The following is a 27,851-nucleotide window of genomic DNA, read 5'->3' as shown; positions in this document are numbered from 1 at the left end:
AATTTCTGATATTGAAACCAAAGAGTCTCAATACACCCATATATTTTCCCCCTTTTAAAGTTCCAGTGCCACAAAAGCCATCATACATCCTCCAGAGGAAGGGAGAAAGGTTTGTATTCAAGAAATGAAAAGAAACCTGAGGAAGGCAAATGAGGCTCACAGAGCATGATACCAGTTTCCTAGGAACCACCTGCTGAAATTGTCACTGCTTCTACCCATACAGCCTGCAATTTTTAGAAAAGTATGAAGAGCAACAGAAGGAGGAATTGACCACCAGGAGCTTGGAGGGATACCAGCATACTGAGTATCTTCTCTCTACTAAAAAGATTTAGTACTAGAAAGCTGAAGTGAAGCCTCATATCCTTAAAATTCATTACAGCCATAAAAAGCACCGCCATATTTTCATGAGCTATTAAAACAAACAGTTAAAAATAAAGCCCATTTGGTATCCAATATCCTTCACACGATCGTATTTTTTCATGTATTTGTGAAGCAACAAACGTTGGCTAACTGCAATACATCTCCTTGTAACTGATTCCAATTTCCACATTCTCTTTTGCATCCTAAAATAATAAGCTACAATTTCTCTAGCCACGCAATTTATAAATTACATAGACTTCCATCACCGCATGAAATGCGTTCTCTGTTTCTCCTCTTCACCTTTCTCAACTGATCTTTCATTTTAACAATTCTTGATGAAATCCCCACAACATTGAGTGACATGAGAATGAGCATCAGAACAGTATAAAGGGAGGGGAGCCTGGGCAGCTCAGTTGGTTAAACATCTGACATCGGCTCAAATCATGATCTCAAAGTCCGTGAATTCGAGCCCCGCATCAGGCTCTGTGCTGACAGCTCAGAGCCTGGAGCCTGCTTCGGTTTCTGCCCCTCCTTCTCTCTCTCCCCCTCCCCTGCTTGCGGTCAATATCCTTTTCTCTCTCAAAAATAAATAAACATTAAAAAACAGGAAAGAAAATGCTGAATACACTTCATTTCAGACATCTTTGCTGCTAGAGCATGAGTGTATGACATAGGGCCTGAAGGAAAATCTACTGGAAATTTGAGGGAAAGTTTTCTCTCAGATTAAAAAATAAAATTCACAAAAATAATAAATAAACAAACAAAATTCACACACACACACACACACACACACACACACACGAAGAAGGATGCTCTTTCTCCCTACTTCTTGTTTGTGGATGAGATCTTGTAATGATGTGATACCTGGAGCTGCAGCAGCCTTCTTGAGAGTGAGGGTATAACTCTGAAGATGGTGAGAAGGAAGAGTGGTTTTTAGTGACATCTTTGAACCTCTCATTTAACTAACCCTGGGACCCCGCTACCTTAGGATTTAGCACAGTGCCTGATACATACAGAGCACTTCACAAACATCTGTTGAATGAAGAAATGAATGGTTTTAACTTTTCACAATTTGTCTTCAGAGGAGATAAAAGAAATGTCTACCCAAACTAAATCTTCATCCACCCATAACTCAGCAACTCCACTCCCAGATATGTACCCAAAAGAAATGTGTTAGTTGTCTACAATAGACAGGAAAAGCATTCATAACACCTTCAAACTGGAAACAACTCAACTGTCCATCAGCAGGAGAATGGATAAGTCAGTGTTGCAATATTCTTGCTTTGGGATACTATAAAACAATATAAAAGAACAAACTATTAACACAATAGCATGGATGAATCTCACAGACATAATATTGAGCAAAAGACACTGTACACATGAGAATACTTACTATATGATTCCACTAAATAAAGTCCAAGGGGCGCCTGGGTGGCTCAGTCACTTAAGCATCCGCGTCTTGATTTCAGCTCAGGTCTTAATCTGACAGTTTGTGAGATCAAACCCTGAATCAGGCTCTGCAATGACAGTGCAGAGTCTGCTTGGGATTCTCTCTCCCTCTCTTTCTTTGCTCCCCCTCTGCTTGCACATGTTTTCTCTCCCTCCCTCTCTCAGTTAAATAAATAAATTTTTTAAAATGTGCTTAAAAAATAAAAATAAAGTTCAAGAATAGGAAAATTAATTCAAGGTGATAGAAGTCAGTGGTCACCTCTGGGAAGTGGGGATGGTTATGGAGGGGTACAGGGCATAAGAGAATCACCTACGGTGACAGAAATGTTCATCTGTATCTTGATCTGAATTGTGATTACATGGGTTTATGCACATGTAAAAAAAATCATCAAACTATACATTTAACAGCTGTGTAACTTCCTGTATATGTTATACCTCAATTTTTCTTTAAAAAAAAATTTTATAATGTTTATTTTTGAGAGAGAGAGAGGCAGAACGTGAGAGGGGGAGGGCAGAGAGAGAGGGAGACACAGAATCAGAAGGAGGCTTCAGGTTCTGAGCTGTCAGCACAGAGCCCGACGCGGCACTTTAGTTCGTGAGCGGTGAGATCATGGCCTGAGCTGAAGTCGGACGCTTAAGCGACTGAGCCACCCAGGCACCCCTACCTCAATTTTTCTTAAAGCAAAAAAAGTTTTGTTTTTCTTTTAAAGGAGGTAGAGGAAACAATTTTTACTCAGTATTTATTTAGGGAAGGTATTACTTTAAGTGCCTTACAAAATAACCTTCATAATAACTATCAAGTAGGCATTGCTATCTATATACTACAGATGCAGATATGAGGGTCAGAGAGATTAGGTTACTTTCCAAGGTCACACAGCTAATCAGTGGCAAAGCTGGTATTTGAATACAAATGTATCTGATCCTAAGACCCATGACGCTTTCTCTGTATTACTATAAAATGTACAGGTACCTGCATGGCCAAACTTTCCAAGGTCATGGAAAGAAGCATCACTGTGACCCACGAATACTCTTCCTGAAGGTGGATTTTTCTATAGAAGTTGCCTAGATGGGAACAGAAAAGGTTTTATGCACAAAGATAGTCACTGCAGAATTTATCATAGTGAAAAACCGAAAACAAGGCAATTATTCAACAGCGTATAATTAAGCAAATGATAATACATATAGTCAATAGAATATTATACGGCCATTAGAAATTATGTTCAAGAAAGCTTCTGATGTAATGTTCAATGGGGTAAAACAGAATAGAAATTGAATTTACTTTAAGAATACGACCATGAAAAGCAAAAACTTTTTAACGTAGAAGGAAAAGCCTGAAAAGAGTTTGCACGTAAAGAACATTAACAATGTCTGCCTCTGAAGAATGTGATTTGGCAAAGTGGTTGTAGGGGTTGGGGTGGGTGGGGGGTTAGGGAGAGGACAGGGACATTTTTTGCTTTATAATCTCTGTATTTGATTTTTCACAATGAATATGCATGATTTTATGATGACATTGTAACTCATTAAAAACAACTGGAAGGAAATTTGTAAAATATTAGCAATAGTTGTCTTTGGATAACAGGATTTGAGAGATTTTTTTAATTCCTCCTTTCACTTTTCTAGACTTGGTAAAATTCCTGTGATGAGCATATGTTTCCTCGTATCTGCAGAAAAGAAATAAATTTATTTCAATGAGATGATGCATCTGAAAGCACGCTGTAATCTGTGAAGCAATTCAATTGCAGGTGACTTTATAACTACCGTAAAACATATGAAATGCTGTCAATGCCATTTGTAAGAGCAGAGGGCAGGCCCTCTATCCTGCGGCCTGAACACGCAGTTTCTCCACAGCTGCCACCTTCAGAAGGTGGAAGCAGGCTGGGCAAACCACGATCTGTCCACTCAGGACAATTGTAATGCTCAGTAGTTTTTCTGGCAAAACCACGGGCATTAGTTTAGAACATTTCTTGAGGCTGTGCTTCTCTGCCCAGTCTGCACATTAGAATCATTCAGAGGTGATTTTTAATTTTTTTGAAAAGTCCTACCCCCAGGGATTGCAATTCAATCGCTTGGGGTGCAACCCAAATATGGATTTTTTTTTTTTTGAGAGAGAGAGGGTAAGCAGGGAAGAGGCAGAGCGAGAGAGAGAGGAAATCCCAAGCAGGCTCTGTGCCATCTGCACAGAGCCTGATGCAGGGCTCAAACCCATGAACCGTGAGATCATGCATTACCTGAACTGAAACCAAGAGTCAGGCGCTTAACCAACTGAGCCACCCAGGTGCCCCCCAAGTACGGATATTTTTAAGATGTTTCCCAGTTAATCCTGATAAGCAGACTGGAGAGTGATGCCTTCTGGAAATACCGTGGATAAATTATCTCCCTGTAATGCAGGGAAGTGTTCTAAAACTCCTCTGGGAATGCCTCACTGTCCAACCAAAAAAACTGGAAAAACATTTGTTTTCTTCAAACCAACCTGAGCTTTATTTTTTAAAAAGTAAGAATTTTAATCACCACTACTACATTTACAGTTTATAAGGGGCACTCAAGGAGTTAATATCATTTGATGATCTCATTAAATTATGATAACTTGTGTAAAGTAAATGCCTGGACAATTCTGGGAGGTAAAAGAGGCAGAAACTATTATTTCCATGTTGCCCAGAAGGGAATTGAGAGGGAAGAGTACAGAAGTTTCCCAAGATCTAATAACAGATTTGAACCCAAGTATTCCTTCCTCCAACTACAACATTTGACTTATGTCTTTGAACTGCCAGGGATATTACAATGGAACAAGAGAGTGTAAAAAGGCTTGCCTGCCTCCTTTTTCTCTGCATCACCAGAACACAGAAAGCAAAGTGAATGTATTGCGTAACTATATTGTGCATGGAATTGTGCCACCCAATAGCACTGCCAAGGACAAGGTCTGGACACATGACTGAGTGCATATTGAATGAAAGACTGAATGACTTTATCATCCAAGATAACACTACCCCCATTTGTCTTAGTCCATTCAGAATGCTATTGCAAAATACCATAGACTGAGTGGCTTATAAACAGCAAGGATTTATTTCTCACAGTTCTGGAGGCTTGGAAGTCCAAGATCAAGGCTCTGGCAGATTCAGTGTCTGATGAAGTCCCACTTCCTGATTCATAGGTGGCAGTCTTCTCCATGCAACTTTACATGGCAGAAGGGGTGAGGGAGCTCTCTGGGGTCTCATTTATGAGAGCACTAATCCCATTTATGAGGACTTTACCCCATTGCCTAATCATCTCCCGGAGGCCCCATCTCTTAATACCTTCACATTCGTGTTTAGGATTTAACGTACACATTTTGGAGGCACACAAACATTCAGTCTACAGCACCATTTTTCATAGGAGGTAACAAGACTCCAAGAGGGAAAATAACATATTGAGGTAGAAGGACTTGTAACAGAGAGACCTGGAAGAAAAGACAAGTAGGGACAGCCAACCTTGTACTCTTATCCACTATACTAAATTACCAACTGATTATAGTTTTTAAACACCAAGCCCTAAAGACCACAGCCTTAGAGATAATTTATACAGCAACTCTACTCTAGATATTATACACAGATATTAAATAGGAGGAATATTAAATAGGAGTTGGCAGCAGTGATGTGCTATTACAGTGTTTTATTGAAAACAATTCATTTTACTTAAGATTTACTTCCAGAATCCTTAGTCTGACTAATGACAACCTTCTGAAATGATTAAAAAAAAAAAAAGATTCTGCTTCCTGAAAAATTCACATAATATAGTATGTGACAGATCTCCATAGTTATATATTTATATCCACAATTACTAGATACAAATAAAAGAGAGCTAGAGAAAAGCTATCATATATACTTTTAATCAGGAAAGAAAGACCTCTCTAATCAATGTCTTGCAAAACCATTAACCAAAATCCTAAACTGAAGCTCAAATAATTGGAAAATGAAATGATCCACCTACTCATGACAAGGAGATTGAAGTCTTACAAAAAAAAAGTTGATGTACATATAGATGAAAAGGACTGATGCTGCCATTTGGTAATTGGCTAAATAACAGTCATAAATAAATGGAAGAAATAACTAAGTTGGGAGCAGAAGTCAGAATTTTCCCCATCATTGTCAAGAGGCCACAACACATTTATCCAGAACATCGATGCTTAGATCATCAGTTATGTGGAACAGACCAGACAATGGTAAAGGGCATTATAATTCATCCATCCATTGTCTGTCTGTTCGACCATCCAGGCATCCATCCAGTAGATTTAACCACATCAAATTGCCATTATTTGATTTTTTTTTACTTACAAGACAGACAACTTAATGTGGTTCAATACAAAATATTCAATTAATTCTTGTTGAATATACTATGTTCAAAGTACTGTGCAAGGTTTGGGAAGTCACAATTGAGTAAGAATACACTTCATCTCTGCAAACCCCCAGTGGGAGAAATACACACCAACTACTATATATAAGAGAGTCATGAATATACAAAGTACCATGAGATTATATTAATACATATGCATAGGAAGAACATATAGCAAATTGTCAGCAGGGACGCGGTTGGTGGAAGTTTATAAAATTATTTTTCCTTTTCCTTATTTCTATTTTAAAGCTCTTTATTCGTGAACATGCATTATTTTGTAATTAAAAGTTTTTTGAAAATGTACCATGAAGGTTGCAGAATTGATGTCTATTAATAGATATGTATAAAATAAAGGATTTAAAAGTTAAAATACATGAAGCAATCTAAGTAAAACAAATGAATGAGAGACTGAATATACAAACAATGGCCAGACTATATGTAAAAACAGAGCTCTGACCTACAACCTGCAGCAACCAGCCTGGGAAACCAACCTATCATCTATAGTAACCAGCCCAGGAAACCAATCTTCTGTCTACAAGTCAAACCACTATCTATCAACCAGCTAGGAAGCTAAACAATGATCTCTGTAGCAACTGACCACAAACAGCTGGGATTTAATTAATAAGTTAACATGCCTAATTTTTGAACTTTGGACCAACCAGAGACAGTCCAATATGTGCCCCTGACCAATCATATAGAATGCCCCCTTCTAATTAGGCCCCTTCTAATTAGCCTCTAATTAGCTTCCCCATGCCAACAGCCTCCAATCAGAACATACCTAAAGCCTTCCCTTTGTTTCACTACAAATTTTTCCTTCCCCTCTGCCTGCCTTTCAATCTCTGCCAAAACACAAGTGATGGTGGCTGACTCCTTTGCTATAGCAAGCTCTAAATAAAGACACCTTGCCTATTCTCGTTTGGTTTGTCTTCATTCATTTCTGCAGAAAAGAGAAAGAGAAATAAATTCAGGAATGAGCTTAGCACACAGAATGCAAATAACAAAGGCATATACATTTATGAGAAATGAGCGTTATAGTAACTCTCCATACTCCACTAACCACAGGGACTAGCTGGGTTCTCATTAAGCCCCAAGAAGATAGAGTTATTTTACTTCTTTGTACTTCCTTCTTTACACCCTCTTTGTGAGCATGGTTTATACCCCTATCCCCTTAACCTGGAGAGCAAAATCCAAAGCCATGAAATACCTCTCCTTTTATTTGATATTTGAAGGCTGAATCAGAATCAGAAAGACCTAGGTATCAAATTTAATCGCTAAAATATCAACTCCATGAGGGAAGGGGACATGTCTGTTCAGCTCAGTTGAATGATTGAAATAAACACATGAATGCATCTGGGGCATAAGCACCACATGGAACCTGCAAGAAGACAACCCAATGACTAAATCATCTCAAAAACCTATCTTGCTTCTCCGAAGGTCCCGAACAAAGCATAGTCAGAGAAAATAGATGATCCAGCACACTAAGTATGGCCCAAACAGACTAGCCACACAGGAGCCAAAGATTGGGGTCATCACTGCCTAGTAATTTGTCCCATGATGCTCAGTGCTTAGTTGGATACAGCTGCATTTCTAAACTCCATCTTTCTCTCATGCTCACTGGATAGTAAACATGAATCGCTATTAATAATAATTTTCCACTGCACGTCCAGAACAATCCATCCAGAGAAAATTGGAACTTCTTCTTTGCTGAGGTCCAGTCCCATCAATTTGATGCTCATTTTCTAGAAAGGCCATTGAGCAAAATTAATGTACCCAAACAAATAGAGTTTGTCCTTGTAACTGATTCAGAGTATGACAGGAAACAAAAGGGCTGCCTTAATGGCCTCCTCTGGGAAATTTATTTTCAGAACATTGAGTTATTTTCTTCTACTCTACCAGATTAGATTAAAGTCTTTATAAAAAAAAGAAGAAGAAGAAGAAGAAGAAGAAAGGAAGAAAAATAAAACTTCGTTGTCTCTTTTCATAGAAATCACTTTGAGATCTAGCTTCATTTAAATTCACTTGTTATTGTCCAAGTCAAATGTTATAATCTCAGGGTTATAACATTCTTTCCATTTTCCATTTTTTCCCATTTTCTTCACACTGCCCCCCGGCATGTTTTACTCCCAGCCTCTTAACCTGAAAAGGAAAATCTAAAGGCACCATATGCCAGAAATGAGGTCACCTGAGCCTCTTTAAAATACTATCATACCTTGCCATGAGGTAACACCTCGGACTATTATCCAAAAACTCTGGTCATCTTTTTTTCTGCTGTATTGGACAGGTCAATGAAGGTACCCACCTCACTCTCAGCCACTGGAAAAGAAAAAAAAAATGCCCTCTCACAGTCTCTAGAATGTTCTATGCCACATGATCTGCCTGCCTCCAGACCACTTCCATCACAGCCAATTGGATCTAAAAGCAGCCCATTCATGGGCTAACCTTTGAGGTGATGAGGCATGAAAAATTCTATCCAAATAGGAAAGATAGTAACAAAATAAGCCTACCAGAGTGCCCGGTTGGAAACTACATTTAGAAAATACAAAGAGCAAGGCATTTGGGTGGCAGGAAGAGACTGAACAATTGCAGAGAGAAGGCATGAGTGAGCCCACAGTACTCATAAGCAGCAGCCACAGCGTCAGGAAAGCATGATCAGACAAGGAGTGAGTGGGCAACAGGAAAAGGATAAGATCTGGCAGAGCTGAAGCAGCAGGATGGCAGGGAACTGGTGACCCCTTGGGGCTAAGGAGCAGAGAGAGAAGCTAGTTCCTGGCCAGGTTTCCCTCAAAGTCGGCTGGATAGCCATTCCTGTCACACAAGCTTCCTACCATCATACGTACACCCAAAAGCAAAACAAAACAAACAAACAAAAACCCATGAACCCCTATTACAGGAACCCAAGTGTGCATCTCTTTTTTAAATACAAAACAGCTGGACACAGATGCCTCTAAAAACTAAACCTTGACACGACTGGTGGATCTTCGCCTTCCTGCACAAAGAGGAGGTGCAAAGTGCAGAGGAGGCTGAAGTCGTAGGCAAGAGCCCTGAGGTCTGATCAAGCTCTGCTACTAATTTGCAAGGTAATCGTAAGTAAGGTGGTTTTCATTTCGAAGCCTATTATTTTAACCATAACATGGAGTTGGATGGGATGCATCCCCTTGGTAACTATTTGAGTGCCTCTGCTATGTGGCAAGTTCTGTGCTGGCTGATGGGGCGTAACAGTGATCTGAGCATAGTTTTTGCTCTTCAGGCTTGTGTGCCAGTTAGCAAACAGGTAAACAGATTATTATAAAGTTGCATGATGGTAGTGCTAGTTAGAGAGTTCATTTGGAGCCAGTGAGGAGGGGCATCTAATCTGGTTGGGGAAGGAGGCCTGCATACAAGTCTTCCTGAGGAAGTTGAGACCTGGAAGTAGAGTGGGCATGTTCTGGCTAGATGGGAAGAAAAGAACGGTCCGTGTGATGGTTAGTTTTATGTGTCAACTTGGTTAGACCGTAGTGCCCAGTTGTTTAATCAAACACTAACCTAGGTGTTGCTGTGAAGGTGTTTTAGGGAGGTGGTTCGCATCTATAATCAGTGAATTTTAAGTGAAAGAGATTACTGTCCATCATGTGGTGGGTCTCACCCAATCAGGTGCAAGGTCTGAAAGCAAAAACTGAAGTTTCCCAGAGAGTAAATTCAAGACGAGAACATCAACCCGTGGGTTGCCAGCCTGCCACCTGCCCTGCAAATTTTGAACTTGCCACCCCCCACAGTCACAGGAGGCAATTCCTCTAAATAAATCTTTTATATCCTATTGGTTCAGTTTCTTTGGAGAACCCTGACTAATACAGTCCACAGACAGGGATAGGCACAAGCCCCTTGGCAGCAAAGCCAGAAGGATGGTTTACAGAAAGTGAGGAGGGCAGTGTGTAGAGCTTGCAAAAACTTGTAAACCCAAATAATGTTTTTAGATTACCTTCTAAGTATCAGGTGAAACCACCAAAACGTTAAGCAGAGGAGAAACATAATTAGAAATGAGAGTTGAGAAGATCACACTGGCAGCTCCACAGAAAAGAGATTTGGGGTGGAAGGCCTGGCTGACACCTTTGGTGTCTTGTCCAGTATCTTTTCCTCGCTTACCTCCTGCCAGTGGAATTATAATTTGGTCTGGTGTCCATCTCTTCAACGTGACTCAAGAAAGTGGGGTTGTATTCCCAACTCCAAGGAGAAATTCTGATTGTCCCAAGTCAGTACAATGGTCCCATTCTCCTTGTCAGTCATTGGTTCCACAGTGGCATGTGAACTAGTTCTGGGCAGTGAGCTTTGATGGAAGGTCTATCATGGAAGACTTCTGGGAAAGGCATCCTCATTTGTAGAAATGCACCAGGGGGCAGTCCCTTCCTGCTTCTGGATGTGGCCATGTCTGGGTATGAAGCTGCTTACAACGGCTGCCACCAGTGTTCACCCATAGGGTAGCATCCTGAGGGTAAAGCCAACAAACTAAGCATGGATGAACTAAAATGGAAAAGAACCTGGGTCTCTGGTGACAGTAATGAGTCCCTGAGTCAACCAGCTCCCAATTTTGCCCACTTGCTGGCCTTCTCCTTTGGAAGAGAATGAATTTCTTTTAAACCGATTTGTGTTGGGATTTCTGTTTTTGCTTCCCATGATATCCTAACTAGTTTGGGGACTAGAGTAGAAATAAGAGTCTAGTTAAGAGACTGTTGGAATGGTCAAGACAGAGACGATGACGGTTTGGACCATGGTGGTAGTGATGAAGAGAAAGAGAAGTTGATGATTCAGGAGATATTTCGGAAGTAGAATCAATAGAGTGATGGGTGGATGGATGGAAGGATGGATAGATTAAATCATTAGGAAAGTTCTTTCCATGTTGACAATGACTGTCTTAGTCCATCTGGGCTGCTGTAATAGAAATATCATATGCAGATGGCTTATAAACACTATAAATTTATTTCTACACTTCAGGAGCCTGGGAAGTCCAATTAGTGGCACCAGAAGGTTTGGTGTGTGGTGAAAGCCCACTTCCTGATTCACAGGCAGACATCTTTTTGCTGTGTCCCCACATGGTGGAAAGGGGCACGGGAGCTCTCCAGGGATCTTTTCTGTAAGGATACTAAATCCCTTAGTGAGGGTTCCACCCTCATGACCTAATCACCTCTCAAAGGCCACACCTCCAAATACCATCACATTAGGGATTAGATACCAACATAATGAATTTTGGCCAAGCACATTTAGTCTCTACTAATTTTTTTTTTTTATGTTTATTTATTTTTCAGAGACAGAGCGTGAGCAGGAGAGGGGCAGACAGAGAGAGGGAGACACAGAATCAAAAGCAGGCTCCAGGCTCTGAGCTGTCAGCACAGAGCCTGATGTGGGGCTTGAACTCACAAGCTGTGAGATCATGACATGAGTGGAAGCCGGACGCTTAACCAACTGAGCCACCCAGGCGTCCCTCTGCTAATTTCTTAACCGCTTAATATGTCATTTGAAAATTTCTTGCGGACCAGGAATGATTGCAGTTGTACTTCTGAGGTTCTTTTGTGTCTAATTCATTGGCCAACAATACTAACTCTGAGACACAAGTTAAAAATAATATCAGCAGGTGCCTGGGTGGCTCAGCCGTTAAGCATCTGACTTTGGCTCAGGTCATAATCACTTTGGGTGAGCCCCACTTCTCTCCTCTCTCTCTCTCTCTCTCTCTCTCTCTCTCTCCCTGCCCCTCTTGGGGTTTTCTCTCTGTCTCTCTCTCTCTCTCTCTCTCTCTCTCTGCCCCTGACTCACTTGTATGTCTCTCTCTCAAAAAACAAAAAAAATAGTATCAGCATGTTAAGTGTGTTTGTTAATCTATATCAGCATCCAAAAGTCTAACTGGGAGCAGAAATTAATGCACAGCCACTCTCAAGTGTTTCCTCAAAGCCAAGAATGACCATTTCCAACCGCCAGAACTTTCTTGAACAAAGCAACTTTTCCTTTATTCTGAGACCAGCTTAATGAGAAAGCCTAGCGGAGGAGCAACCTCTAGAAGGGGGTGGCTGGAGGTTATTTAGTATAGCTGGGGCATCTTCGTGGATGGCTCAGACCAGTGTGGATATGTTTACAAGCATGTGCATCCTGTCCCCTCCTTAGCCTTTGATTGCACCTGGCTCCTGGCAGGTGGGCCTGTCACACACTCAGTGTGGAGGGGACTGTGCGAGGAAGCTCAGAGCACGTTCGAGATGTCCCGAAAAATTAATGGAACCCCATTCGGCTGTGGTTGTTTCATAGGCAGATTTTCTGGCAGGTTTCCTTCAATAAAGACCTTTCATTGTGAAGTTTGCAATCATGGCCTTTTCATCCAAGGAAAAGCATAAATCTGATCACGTACAGGATGCAGTTCTGCTTTTGCTCACTCTGTCTCTTTTGTGACTACTTGCTAGGTTTGGTCAGTGGTTTCCTTTTTTGTAACACTGTGCTAATACACATACCAAGGCTTTGATGGGGGGGATCTTCCATCTGATAATAACAGGTGCAAATTACTGTGATGGGGTTTTATAGTGAGTTGAATAGCTCCCCTCGACACTCTACCCCCCAAAAAATTCATGTCCACTCAAAATCTCAGAATGTGACCTCATTTGGAAATAGAGTCTTTGCAGATATAATTACTTAAGATGAGGTCATACTGGATTAGGCTCGACCTTAAATCTAATGACCAGTGTTCTTAAAAGAAGAGGCAAAGAAACACAGAGATGTACAGAGAGAAGGCTAGGTGGCTTTGGAGCAGAGATTGGAGTAATGGGTCTACAAGGCAAGGATGCTGGGAGCTCCTGGAAGCGGGAAGAGGCAAAGAAGAGCCTTTGGAGGGAGCGTGGCCCTGCTGACACCTTGATTTCCAATCTCTGGGCCCCAGAACTATTGGAGAATAAGTTTCCATTGTTTAAACCAGCCAGTTTGGGTTAATGTGTTAGGGCAGCCCCAGGAAATGAACACAGGCTTCAAAGGCTCAGCCCCAGGCTCTCTGCGGGCCTCACCTGTCCCCATGTCTTTTTCTCTGCTCAGGCCTCAAGGATTTGTCAGTTTTCCTTTTCTTTCAGCACCTGTGGTCACTCACTCGCCTGCTCTCCACCAAGCCCAGCAGAAAGGGTACCCTGTTTCCCCAGCTTGCCATTTTCTTGCCGACAAGCCCAGAGCCCTCTCCTTATTGTCTTTGTTTTGTTTTGTTTTTTATTCCTTACTGCAGACAAACAGGCAACCACACAAATATGAATCCTGGGGAAATTACAAAGTTTATAAAACTTGTTAAACCACAGTCCTGCTCCTGAGGTTCCTGGATTTAACTAGCCTCTGCAATTAAGTTGGCATTTAGGGAATTTAGCTATCTCTTAAAATGAAAAACAAAATTTGAATTGTATATGTCTATACAGTTCTAAAATGTTTTACATTTTTTTCCTAAAGTAAGCTGCACAAACTGGAAGTACCAATCAATGCATTTTATTTAAGTACATACATTTCTCGCCACCACCTCAGCCGTGCATCCCGTGAACCCATCCCCATCTGTATCCCAAACCAGGATTCTGGAAGAGAAAATCTGACAACTCTTTTCTTAACTCCCTTCTGAGATAGTCCCTGAGGAACTAGGCTTCTGTCCGTTTTGTTCATTCTAGAGCACGGAGCTGACCAACCTTCTCCTTCTCTTGCTGAGATGTATCCTTCCCTTCAGAAGCACCTCCTCTCATTTGGCAGCTGTGATCATCACTGAAAAGGCCATAATGGCCCTTGCCTGACATCTGGGAACTTGGATTTGGGGAGAGTTCCCACCGTTCCTGGTAAGAGCGATTCACTGGGCCTAAACTGCTTGTGCAAACAATATGGTGTATGCTGGATACCTGCCTTGCTTCTGTGGGGGTCTGGAACTTTGGTAGATGCAAGGCAGAGGGTGCCCACATGACTGGCCCCAATAAAAATCCCGGGCACTGAGTCTCTAATGAGGTTCCCTTGTAGACAGTCTTCCAGTGTTGTCATGGCTTCTAGTTTGGAGGAGGTGTGAGTTTCCTATGTGATTCCACTGGGAGAGAGCTCTTGGAGGTGAGTGCCTGGTTTCCTCTGTACTTCGTCCCATGGGCTTTTCCCTTTGCTGATTCTGCTTTGTATCCTTTCATGATAATCTGTCATAGACACGAATATGGCTATATACTGAGCCCTGTGAGTCGTCAAAATGAATCTAGCGAATCTAGTGAATTGTCGCCCTAGTGAATCTTCAAAACTAGGGACCCCCAACACAGATTGTCTTGATGATATTTGGAGAGCAAATATCAATGCTACCAAAGAGAACTTAGGGGTTGATGGCTTCTACGACAAAATTCATTGACATCATTCTTTTAAATATAATTTTACTCATTCATTCATTGGTTCATGAACTATAAAACTTCTGTCAAGCACACACTAGGTTCTAGTCACTCTTCTACCAGAAGAGGGAGAGAGAGAGAACTACAGAGAAGGGAACAATGTATCTCTCCTTGCAAGGGGCTCACATTTTCATGGCACCTTCGAATAGGGAAAAAAATTAAACTTCAGTGGGAGACGGCTTGGAGACGGCTTCATCAGAGGTCAGAGCAAGGATTTGTGGAAGACACAAGGCAGAGACATTATGATCTCTGCTTAGGAAACTGGGGACAGTATTCCAAAGGAATTGATATTAAACTGGTGAAGAAGAGAGTAAGGATATCCTGACAGCAAGGATAGACATGGAGACATGAAATAACTGATTCTAGAAATAGGGAGAAGTTCAGGATGGCTGTAGCTGAAATGAGGCAAAACATACGGCTTATGTTAGAGGTTAGAACCTACTCTTCGGGAGAAATTACATGCCACAGTAAATTTTTAGGTTTGTTTTTGTTTTTGTGTTTTGGTGACCAATGGGGTAACATTAGAAGTTAATGACAGTGATCAGAATTGTGATTCTGAAAGAACTTTCCACTGCTTTCCTATGTGAAGAGAAGTTAGGAGTGGCTTAAGAAGATGAACTCAGACCACCAGTATTCAATGCTAACTCTGCCACTTTTTTCTGGGTAATCTGAGACAGATTACTTAATCTTTATATGCCTTAGTTTTCCCATGAGTAAAGGGATAATAAGAACTCCTGTCTCAATAAGTTGCTGTGGAGGTAAATATGCTAATAAACTCAAAGTGCATGCAACAGCAGTCTGGCTTTCAGTGGCCTGTAGCCCTGATTAACACTGCATTAAAGCAGCATTTTACTTGTACTTAAGTTTGTGAGAACAGATTCTGCCTAAAGCAAGATCCAGTATCAGAATAAGATAAATTTTGGGAATGATAGGAAACTGGGAGTTATGTTTTAAAACATATCTGTATTCAAATCACAACCTATCCAAGTAAATATTGAAGTGGAGTAGAATACAGATTGAAGGGGTCATCTAGAGGATCTCTGGGTTTTCTCAAGGTAATAATAGATTCCCTATGAAGCAAAAGTCCACTGGAGCTAGGTTGACAAAGCCAAAACAGATTATCAACCTAGTGGCAGTTATCAGATTTACTCAAAGACAAGTGTCCTCTGTTTTCTGTGTGTACTGATTGCATAGCAGTTGAACCACAACCTTTAAAATCACATCTAATTAAAACTTTCACCTTAGTCAAGTAGTTCTTGGTTGTTTTTTTTCCCATTGCTATGAGGGCCTTATGATACACTAAATCATTTTTGATGTAATTTTTTGGTTAAAAAAAATCAGTGTGAAAAGGTATACAGCCCTAGAAGTTCCAAAATTTCCATATAGAAAGAATTCAGTGGCAAGCATGTATTTGGAACATTCTCCAAGCTAGCCTCATAGCTATCGCTATCATCCTCAATTCCATTAAGACTCTCCTTGAGTCTTTGACTGTTGCGCTTGTTTTTTGTGGCTGTTGGCATTCCTCGACTTCCTTTGCTTGTGGCCACATCCCTCCAATCTGTGCGTCTTCACATCTGCCCCCGTGTGTCTTCTCTTCTCTCTCAAACCTCCCTCTGCCTTTCTTTTATAATACACTTGTCACTGGATTTAGAGCCAACCAAGATAATCTGGGATGATCTCATCCCAACATTCTTAACTTAATCACATTTGCAAAGACCCCTTTTCCCAAATAAAACAATATTCACAGGTTCTAGGAATTTGACATGGACATATCTTTTGTGCCACCATTCAACCCACTACCTAACGTAAAATAGCACCTACCCATTCACACCACCATCATTCTGTATTTCCCATCCTGCAGTGTCCTTTTTCATAGCATTTGTTATCATTTTACATGCTAAGATCCTCTTCCTTACTTAGCGTGTGTCTCCCCCATGGGAATGGGAGCTTCTTGAGAACAGACACGTGTTCACTCCTCTGTCTCCAGCAAGAGGATAGCACCTGTCACCAAGCTGGCTTCCCTGCCAGGATTGCTCTTTTCCCCATTCTTCTCACAAACAGCACTGGCGGTGCGGAGCCGGCTTGGCATTCTGTCTTTCCTTCTCTCTGCCCCTCCCCTGCTCTGTCTCTCTCTGAAAAATAAATAAATAAACATACATAAATAAATAAATAAATAAATAAATAAATAAATAAATAAATGTCATCCGCCCTGAGGGCCTCCTCTGTCATCTCTCAGCCCAACAAAAGGCCACAGCTGGATTGCTGAAAGAAATGTCAGAAATTTCAGATGAGATTTTACTCCAGCCAAGTCTCTTCCCTACTCGTGTATTCTCTTTCTTAACCCCCTTTCCTGATCTCTGCCCCTCTTACACGCCCTCATAGCAGCCTGTGCTTCCTCCACACAGCATTTAGCATACTGTTTTTGTAAATTGCCTATTTGTCTGTAAGTTCCATCTGATCATAATCTCCACGAGGGTAAGAACCTTGAGCTCTTTGCAGAGTTCTGTGCGTTGTTCTACCAAATTAGAGAACCCAAGGGAGTCATGAGACCCCCTCGAATTTGTAGACAGTCGGTCATAAATGCAGGTAGTCTGGGGACCCCCGAAATATGGCTGGCATCTGAAGTGATCGCAGTTTTATGGAGGACTGACCCCTTAACTTGTGGAATCTGTGCTAACTCTAGATGGTTAGTGCCAGAATTGAACTGTACTATACCAGTTGGTGTAGGAATATCTGTCCTGAATCATCCAAAGTCTCCTTGCTTCCAGGTGCATAAAACTTCAGGCTCCCAACAAAGACTGGATTTCAAATACAGGTTTTGGAAAACTCTCCATATACAAAGGCCCCATAAAATAGCAGCAGTGCATTCTCTATTTTCTTATTAAAGGAGCATTATTTTCAAAGCGATGACAACATTAGACATAGTGCACTTAGGCCTGCGTTAGGATGTTCTAAATACATAGGTATTGTAGAATGAGATTGTGGGAGTGGTGACAAGTTTCATTTAAAGATCTTGCCTCCTCTAAACCCTGACCACTATAAAAAAAAATGCACTCCTAAGGGAATAGTCCATGGGAACAACGTGAAAACTGAGATGTTGAGGGTGCTTGGCTGACTTGGTTGGTGGAGTATGCGACTCTTCACCTCGGGTTTGTGAATTCAATACCTGTGGTGGGCATGGAGTTTACTTGAAATTAAAAAAAAAAAAAATTAAAAAAAAATTTTAGAGAAACTGAGATGTTGACACAGGGCATATTTTGTCATGTTTGTGAAAATGTTTAAGTCTGCTTTGACTGACTGATTTGATAACGAACACTGTCTTTACCAAGTACCTTTTAAGTTAGATGTTTTATGTACATGGAATGAGTCAAACCTATAGTTCCAAGGTTTTGATGAGATACAAGAGTTTTAGCAAATAATATCATATTGGGAATGCTCTATAGAAATGTTAATATTTTTACTTTCTCATTTCTGAGTTAAAAATAAGGTGCTTTGAAATGAAAAGATTACACTACCATTATTAATAATTGGAAAAGTCTTTTTAAATTTTATATTATTTTGGAGAGAGTGAGAGACAGTGCATGAGCAGGGGAGGGGGCAGAGGGAGAGAGAACCTTAAGTAGGCTCCATGCTCCCCAGGGGCTTGGGGCTTGATCCCACGACCCTAGGATTATCACCTGAGCTGAAATCAAGAGTCAGATGCTCAGCCAACTGAGCCACCCAGGCGCCCCTGGATAAGTCTTTTAAAAGCCTTTCTGATATACTTCCCAGAAACTGAGAAAGTGAAAAACTCAAAGGAGGACCTGAATGAGGTAACTGATGATTGATCATAAAAATAATTTGGGGTAATGAAATAAAATACTCTGTGATATTTAGCATATATTTTGAAAGAAGATCAAAGATTTGAGTGACATTGCTATTATAAAATGTTTCCCATGTTCATCTATTTATTTGAACAGATTTTCTCAATGTTTATGTCTATAAAAACTAAAACTACAAATAGAACTGATGTGGAACCCTGCCTTATCTAATAATAAGTAATATTCCTATGCTAACATGTAAACTACTGACAAAAATATTCATTTCACTAAAGGATACATTTCCAAAAAAAAATAGGTCAGAAGAAGTTATATCAGACTAATCCTTTATAGATAAAAATGATAAACTTTGGGGAAAATATAAAAACAGTTATTGGGGTGCCTGGGTGGCTCAGTAGGTTGAGTGTCCACCTTTGGCTCAGGTCATGATCTTGTGGTTCGTGAGTTTGAGCCCTGCATCAGGCTCTGTGCTGACAGCTCAGAGCCTGGAGCCTGCTTCATTCAGATTCTGTGTCTCCCTCTCTCTCTGCCTCTCCCCCACTCACACTCTGTCTATCTGTCTCTCTCTCTCTCTCAAAAATAAATAAAGGTTTAAAAAAAATTTTAATAAAAAAATTTTTTTGAGGATACTGGAAAGCAACCAAAAGCAGTTAGGCAGTGATTGAAGGGATGGCCACTCTTCAAAGAATTGAAATATAACAAGTGTGATTTATGCTTACACATCTTTTCATGTGAAATCACTGCTTAGTCTGTACTGTGAAAGTACAGTACAGTACAGTGGGAACTCAATCAGAAAGCCACAGTCTTAATAGCTTAAGAATGGAGTCTGGGGCTCCCAAGATAGCTGAAAATTGAGGACAGAAATCCTGAAAAGGAAGGAATAACAGAGGGAGAAGGCTCCAAAATCTACACATATACCCCACCTGAAAAATTGGTTGATTCTTAAACTCTGAGTGCATAAGGGAGACTCCATGGAGCCCAGCAAAAAGCAGCATCAGGATTGTTGAAAGAAATGATCAGAATTTTCAGGTGGAATTTGACTCTAGTTTAGTTAACTACATACCAGAACATATCAACACTCATCAGAGGAAGATAATTGAATCTACAATATACAATGTGATGATACAATATAGCATCCACAATATACAACATCCAGAAAAAGGTAACATATATGCAAGAAATGGGAAATGGGAAAGAAATGGGAAAGTTTGACTCATAGTCAAGAAAAAAAGTAATCAATAGAAACTGACTCTAAGATAACTCAGATACAAGAATTAGCAAAGACTTAACACCTATACATATAGTCAAGGACTTAAAAATATATATGCCGTAATGAATTAACAGATGAAAAATGTTAGCAGATATATAGAAACTCTTTAAAAAAAAAAAGAACCAAATGGAAATTCTAGAACTGAAAAGTACAAAATTTGAAATATGCCCATTGAGTAGGTTTAATTGCTAATTAGAATGGCTGAAGGGTTGGTGAATTTAAAACAGGTAATGAGAAATTATACTATCTGAAAAACAGAGCTAAAAACTGTTGGGGCACCTGGGTGGCTCACTGGGTTAAGCATCCAACTCCTGATTTCAGCTCAGGTCATGATCTCACATTCCGTGGCTTTGAGCCCTGCATCAGACTCCATGCTGACAGTATAGAGCCTTCTTGGGATTCTCTGCCTCTCCCTCTCTGCCCCTCCTTCGCTCATGCTTTTTCTCTCTGTCTCAAAATAAAAACAAGAAAAAATTTTTAAAAAACTATCGAAAAAAATTAACAGAGCCCTAATGTTAGGACAATATCAAAGAGTCTAACATATCTATATATATAATAGGTATCCCAGAATGGCATAGAAAAAAAAGCTTGAACAAATAATGGCTGAGATTTTTCCAATTTTTCTGGAATACATAAATTTACAGGTCTGAGCAACCTAAGCAAAACTCAAGCAGGATATAGATAAAGAAATTCATATCAAGAGCATCATGGTCAAGCTATTGAAAAGCAAGGATTAAGAAAAAATCTTAAAGGCAGCTAGAAAAAAATAACCTAGTGCAAGCTGGCTGGGTGTGTGCAAGGACATAATTCAGATAAAATGAAGGGTAGAGGACAATGAAATTACTCTTGATTTTGGCTCAGGTCATGATCCCAGGGTTGTGGGATAGAGCCCTGCCTGGGGCTGCACACTGGGCATGGACCTACTTGGGATTCTCTCTCTCTCTCTCTCTCTCTCTCTCTCAAATAAAACTTAAAAATGAAGGAGGAATAAAGATAACTTCAGATCAATGAAAATTTAGAATTTATCACCAACGGATTTACTTTACCAGAAGTCCTTTAAAAAATTCGCCAGAGGGAAGGTAAATTATACTCGTCGGAAACTCAGATCTTCAGGAAGGAAGGAAGAACACTGGAAATGGTAACTATGCGGGCAAATATAAAAGATAATACATTCTTTTCTTAATTTCTTTATAAGACATGTAATTGTTTAAGACAAAACTTATTCACTATATTTAAATATATGTGGGTCTAATATATGTGACAACAATAACATAAAGGATGGGGGATAAATAGAATGACCCTTTTGCAAGGTTCTTATATTTTACATCAAGTGCTACAATATAAGCTTTATGTGCACTGAGATAATTTAAGGATGCATACAGTAAGTGCTAGAATAAACACTCAAAATTAATGTAAAGAGGTTTAGCAGGTCAATAGAGGAACTAAGATGAAATATGAAGAAATATGATTAACCCAAAAGAAAGCAAGAAAAGAAGAACAGAGGAACAAAAATTATGAAAAAAATAAAATACAAATTGCAAATGACAGTAAACGAAATCCAAACACATTAATAGTACATTAAATGTAAGTAAACTAAAAACACCAATTGAAAGGCAGACATTATCAGACTAAATGTAAATAATAAAACCAAGAACCAACTATAAGTTATTTACAGGAGATATATACTTATTTACAAACATGCATACGTAAAGACACAAATATATTGAAAAGAAAAGGATGGAAAAAGATTTACCAGGCAAACAGTAAGCCTAAGAAAAGTGGAGTGATTTTATTACTGTCAGACAATATAGACTTCAAGGTAGGAGTATTAGAAGGGATGGAAAGGGCCAAATCATCAGGAAGAAATAAAAACCTAACTGAAGACATAAAAAAACCTGTGTCTACACCTAATGCCACAATTTCAAAACTATATAAAGCAGGGGCGCCTGGGTGGCTCAGTCAGTTAAGCATTTGACTTTGGCTTGGGTCATGATCTCATGGTTCATGAGTTTAAGCCCCGCTTTAGGCTCTGTGCTCTCAGCACAGAGCCCACTTTGGATCTTCTATCCCTTCACTCTCTCTTCCCCTCCCCTGTTTATGCTCTCTCTCTCTCAAAAATAAATACACATTAAATATATATATATATATATGTATGTGTATATATATGTATGTACATATATATATATGTATAAAGCAAAACCTCACCAAACTAAAAGAAGAAATAGACAAATCTACAATCATAGTTAGATTGTAACCCTCATCTCAGTGAGTGATAGAGTAACTATATTTAAAATCCATAAGGATATAGTTGATGCAAATAACACTATAAATACTGAATTGATATTTATAGAAACAGTTGATAGTTATAGAACCACTCAACTGCAGAATACACAGTCTTTTTATTGATTGATCTCTGTACTATTTTATTTTATTTTTATTTTATTTTATTTATTTTATTGTATTTACATCCAAATTAGTTAGCATATAGTGCAACAATGATTTCAGGAGTAGATTCCTTAACGCCCCTCACCCATTTAGCCCATCCCCCTTCCCACAACCCCTCCAGTAACCCTCTGTTCTCCATATTTATGAGTCTCTTCTGTTTTGTCCCCCTTTCTGTTTTTATATATTTTTTTGTTTCCTGTCCCTTATGTTCATCTGTTTTTGTCTCTTAAAGTCCTCATATGAGTGAAGTCCTATGATTTTTGTCTTTCTCTGACTGACTAATTTCACTTAGCAGAATACCCTCCAGTTCCGTCCACATAGTTGCAAATGGCAAGATTTCATTCTTTTTGATTGCCAAGCAATACTCCATTGAATATATATATACCACATCATCTTTATCCATTCATCCATCGATGGACATTTGGGCTCTTTCCATACTCTGGCTATTGTTGATAGTGCTGCTATAAACATGGGGGTGCATGTGTCCCTTCAAAATAGTACACCTGCATCCCGTGGATAAATGCCTAGTAGTGCAATTGCTGGGTCGTAGGGTAGTTCTATTTTTAGTTTTTTGAGGAAACTCCATACTGTTTTCCAGAGTGGCTACACCAGCTTGCATTCCCAAGAATACACATTCTTTTTAAAGAGCACATAGAATGTTCACTAAGGTAGATAATATGCTGAGCTATGAAATAAGTCTCAACAAACTTCAAAAAAGGTTGAAATCTTAGTGTATCTTCTCTGACCACAGCACAATTAAATTAGAAACCAATTAATGATTTCTAGGAAAACCCCTAAATACTTGGAAATTACACACACACTTCAAAGCAGTCAAAATGAAACCATACAGGAAATAAAATGAATTTTGAAATGAATGAAAATGAAAGCACAACATAGCAAAAATTGTGGATGCAGATAAAGCAGTGCATAGAGGGAAAGGCATAGCTTTAAACACTTATATTTTAAAAAATTAGAGAGGTCCAAAATCAGTAATACACTCTTCTACTCTACCCAACTTGAAAAAGAAGAGGAAATCAAATCCCAATTAAGTAGCAAGAAGGAAATAATAAGCACAAATATCAGTGAACTAGAAAACAGAAAATCAGTGGAACCAAAAAATGGCTTTTTGAAAAGATTCTTAAAAATGATAAGCTTCTAGCTAAATTAGTCATAATAAAAAGAGACAAAATACAACCAATATCCAAAATGTCTTAACAAAGAACAAGGTCCTTGCTCTCATGGGCTTGTAGTGGGAGTAACAAAAGTTAGTCACAGAAATAATGATGGTGGTAAACTCTTTGAGAAAATTCTGCGGTGGAGGAGAGGCTGATTGGGGTTCCGGGGGTGGGGGGCTCCTAGGCGGAGGTAAATGAACGCCAACCGCTACAAGGCACCCACCCCACTTCACATCTTCCGGCGCAGGCAGCGGCAGGTGGCGGCCCCGCCCCGCGCCCCGCCTACCTCCGCCCCCGCCCTTCTGCGCAGGCGCAGGGTTGGCCCGAGGTGGGGCGTGGCTGGCGGCTGCGCGGGGACAACCGCCAGGCCCGCGCAGAGCGGGGCCGCGAGTTTGTGAGGTGACCTCGCCCCGACCCAGCGGCTCCGGTCTCCCGCGATGTCGAGACCAGAGCCGGGCAGCTCGCCTCTCTGAGCTGGTCCCAGCGCGGACGGCACGGAGGGAGGCCATGGCGGAGTCCTCCGAGCCCGGGCTGCGGGCGTCAGCCGGCGGCGGGAGCTTGGAGGAGGAGGACGACGAGGAGCGGGAGCCGCTGCTGCCGCGGTTCGCCTGGGCCCAGACGCCTAAGGGCGCCCCCGGGAGCGCCGTCAGGCTCGTGGAGGCTGCCGGCGAGGAGGGCGCGGCCTCCCCTCGGGAGGCCGGAGACGCGGAACTGCTGCTCCCGTCCCGGGACGCGCCCAGCCGCTCCTCCTGGGGCGTGGGGGTCCTCCGGGGCTCGCCCACCCACCCGAACCGGAAACCGCCCCTGGGTGCAGGTGCGACTCGGCCCCAATCTCCACCCCGCGGTCCTCCCTGCGCGCGCGTCGCCGCCCAGCCCCTCCCGGGGTCCCACCTCTGTCCCACACCAGCCCTTGCCTGGTAGGAGAGGCAGTTAGCCGGGCATCCCTCCCATGCGGAGCACAGACTCGGGGCCGGTCGAAGCTTGGACACCTTCCCTTTCTCTCTGCTCCCCAGTTTCCTTGCACCTTTCCCAGGGGCCTTAGGCCACCTCACTTAAGGCCCGAGGTTGTCGTTAAACTCTGACCCTTGAGGCCTCTCCTAAGAGTAAGCCTCAACTTTTGCAATCAGACACTGAAAAAAAAAAAAAAACAACCCAAACTTAGCATGGTAACATGACGTAAGTCGTTTTCTCAGGTTTGGACTTGAGTTTTGGAATAAGAAGCCTGAACTGTCAGGAAAGTTCCCGGAGTTGTGAATTTGCAAGGCAGATGGATGACGGCAGAGAGCTGGAGAGCAAGAATATCTAGTTGCCACTGGGACACGTTTCAAAACTTCTTGCAGTTAATGTTATTGTGACGTTAGCCAGAGGGGGCAGAGGCAGTTGAATTTCTCCAGCTGCCATCTCGTGCGCAAAGTTTTCTTTCTGGAACCATTTGTATTCTTGTACTTTAAGAAGGGGGCGGGGACTTTTTCACTATCGAATGGACTGGTAGCCTCGGGTGGAAACGAGGATAATTGATAGGATGTTGAAAATTAATAAAGGGTAAGCATGCTATTGCAGGCATGGATATTTGTCGATGAAGGATTTTTTGGCAGGTCGAGTCGAGTTAGCCTAATCTGATAGTAAAACAGTGGGCTTGTAGGAATCATAGCTGGAGATGAGACGGGCTAGTTTGTAAAATTCGGATAACACCTATTTGTCGGTGGTTAGGATGGTTTAAGTGAGATGGTGTGTGCACTGTGCCTGTAGAACTCCCTGGGTGACGGCTTGAAGAAAAGCCACAGAAATTGTACTTGTCATTACTCCTGCTTAGTCTTTCTGGAGTCTTTAGATTTTACATGTCCTGCTGTCAGTACACTAATGGGCCTCCCACAATTTAAGAAAGTTTGGATGGAATAGGTTATTCAAGTCGTAGTTGAACTGAACATTCAGACACTCAAGCAGATACATCGGAGAGGCCTCGGAGAAGCAGACGATTTCCTGTTCAGGTGTTTCATGAATAAAGCTTTAGCAGACTGGTCTGACATGCAGGTCTGTTGCCACTGTGTTAGCTAACAGGTGCATTGACGTTGAACAGAACAAATGTGATGATCACAAATGGACCCACATTCCCCCAGCTGTGTAATGTGTTTCTGTATTACCTAGAATCCCTTCTGTGAACTAACTAAGATCTGTGTGGCTAGCTTCCTTTTTGCTGCCTTAAATTTACCTGTGTAGCTAGATTTTAAAAGAGCCTGAATCCTTGAGTGAGAGGGAGAGAGAGGGAATCACAAGCAGGCTCTGTACTGCCAGCACAGAGCCCTGTGTGGGGTCCAGTCTCAGGACCATGAGATCATGACCTGAGTCAGATGCTTACCTGACTGAGCCACCCAGGTGCCCCGGAAAGTGAGATCTTGTAAACAAATAGTATTAAGGCTAGAAAAAGTAACTGGGATAGAATATGGTACTCATAATACAAATGGATTACTAAAGAGAATTCCTACGTTCCAAAATGGTAATAATTTATTTGTATCACGGTTTACAGTTTGCGGAGATCTCTCTTTGTGTAGTTCATTAATTCTTACAGCAGCACGGCAAGTTAGTTGTTACTCCTTGTTGTGAGAATTGAAAATGAATAAAACTGTAGTGGCTAGTACATAGAAGTTCAGAGGTAAGCCAAAGGCAAGTATACAGGAAGTGGTAAAGCCAGACTGAGCCTAGCCCTTCTTTTTGTGTCCTGCACTTTTTCCATTTTGCTGTAGATCCCAAGTATTGTAAAATAGTTGTTACTTTTGGTGATTTATTAATGGAGGTCTTGTTTTTAATGGATTTAAAAATAGTTTTGAATTTCAATAAGTATTTAAACATTTCAAACCAGTCTCCTAAAAAGTTTATGATTGAGTAATGTAACTAGATTTTTAAGTTATTTATTTTGAGAGAGAGAGCATGCAAGTCAGTGAGGGGCAGAGAGAGAGAGACAGAGACAGAGACAGAGAAGTGGGGCTCACCCAGGGCTCATGTTTTAACCAAAGCAGGGCTTGAGCTCACCCAGTGTGGGACTCGAACTCAAACTGTGAGATAATGACCTGAGCCAAAGTCAGAAGCTCAACGACTGAGCCGCCCAGGCGAGTTCCATTAACTTCCTTTGTCCTTTAGCATCCATTTTCCATGAAGCCACCTCACTAGTTCTAAGAAATTCTTGCCTTTAGATGAATATTAACATCATTTATCTTACGCTCAATGCACGAGCCTTTATGCTTAACTATTTTGTCTATGTAAATAGGAGCTTTACGTGGAAGAGTATCTGTTACCGTTACTTGAGCAAGACATTGACAGTCTGGAACCAGCATAAACATAGTATTGTTGGGTCAGTGTCAAAGTAGAAAGATTCATTCCTTAGTTGTCATTTTAATCAGTGAGTTGGAGAGTCATAAAGATGATAATACCTAGGTAACAGTATATGAAGGGCATAGTTCTGTGCCCTTCACTTATATTAATATATAACTAACCCCATGAAGTGAGTTTTATTTTTTATTCTCATTTTAAGGAAGCACAGAGAGGTGAAGTGACTTTTCCAGGATCCCAGTTAACACAAACCAGGAGCACTTACCAGTTTCGTTGGAGAGCCTACAAGTAGAGAGTGGTGTTAGAATATACTAGGAACTGCCAAAGTCAACGGAAGTGTGTATTTAAAAGCCTTTTAATGATTCATGGTGGCTTATAAATGTATGAACAAAATAGCATCATTTAAAAATAAGGAAGAAAGACGAGGGTGGGAACTGAGGTAATGAAATAAATAAGGTGGAGGCCATGATAGTACACAGCATGCACAGGAGATGCTTGCTGCAGGCAGCCCACAAATCTGATTTTTTTTTTAATGTTTTATTTATTTTTGAGACAGAGAGAGACAGAGCATGAACGGGGGAGGGCCAGAGAGAGAGGGAGACACAGAATCTGAAGCAGGCTCCAGGCTCTGAGCTGCCAGCACAGAGCCCGACGCGGGGCTTGAACTCACAGACCGTGAGATCATGACCTGAGCCGAAGTTGGACGCCTAACCGACTGAGCCACAGGTGCCCCACAAATCTGGTGTTTAAGGTTACAGAAAGAAGCACAATGTGCCCATAAAGTTAAAGTAGCTATTGGAATCTAAACTGACCTGACAAAGGATAACCTGTTGTGTATCTTTTGGAGAAGAGACTATGTACTGAATAGTATCTTTGTAATAAAAGTGATGAATTTCATAGGAGTATTTCTCATAACCTCCTTGAAGCCCATTTTAATAAAGGAATTCTAATGGACGGTGCTCTCAGTATTGCCAGATCCAGATCCTAGACACTGATAATCTGGCTGAATTTAGAGGACAATATTAGAAGAGTAGATGTCCTATGCGTCTTGACAGTTATCCATAACTGAGCTATTGAAAGATGGTGAGCAGCTACCTCTCACTGTCAAGCGGTTATTGCTCAACCAGTAATTAGAAGACGCTTATTCTTTGTTTTCCGTTTATTGCTGAGATGCATCATTCTCAAATGCTTGAGTGCCTGCTGTGTGCCAGTGGAAGTTGAGGCCTCGGGACACAGTGGTGACCGGATAGCAAATGGACGTCCA

At 41.0% G+C, this 27,851-nt stretch overlaps 1 protein-coding gene and 1 long non-coding RNA gene across 4 annotated transcripts in view; one reads left to right on the top strand and one right to left on the bottom strand.

The window, feature by feature from the left end:
• LOC113596210 (uncharacterized) overlaps positions 1-24,595 on the bottom strand; it is a 41,133-nt gene extending 16,538 nt beyond the window's left edge. For all 3 annotated transcript variants that reach the window (XR_008296381.1, XR_008296380.1, XR_003416975.2), the window contains exons 1-3: positions 24,440-24,595; positions 16,472-16,685; positions 2,780-2,871 (exon numbers count right to left, since the gene is read on the bottom strand). This is a non-coding gene — a long non-coding RNA (uncharacterized LOC113596210). The remainder of the gene's footprint in view (positions 1-2,779; positions 2,872-16,471; positions 16,686-24,439) is intronic.
• The window catches only part of PI4K2B (phosphatidylinositol 4-kinase type 2 beta), a 32,119-nt gene continuing 27,835 nt past the window's right edge, over positions 23,568-27,851 (top strand). Inside the window, exon 1 of the mRNA XM_027048673.2 lies at positions 23,568-24,077. Within this exon, the coding sequence (XP_026904474.1) occupies positions 23,771-24,077 (307 nt within the window). The 5' untranslated portion in view covers positions 23,568-23,770. The remainder of the gene's footprint in view (positions 24,078-27,851) is intronic.

The sequence above is a fragment of the Acinonyx jubatus genome, chromosome B1, assembly GCF_027475565.1.
Source record: "Acinonyx jubatus isolate Ajub_Pintada_27869175 chromosome B1, VMU_Ajub_asm_v1.0, whole genome shotgun sequence".
NCBI classification, from domain to species: domain Eukaryota; kingdom Metazoa; phylum Chordata; class Mammalia; order Carnivora; family Felidae; genus Acinonyx; species Acinonyx jubatus.
This window is presented reverse-complemented; position numbering and strand designations above follow the sequence as displayed.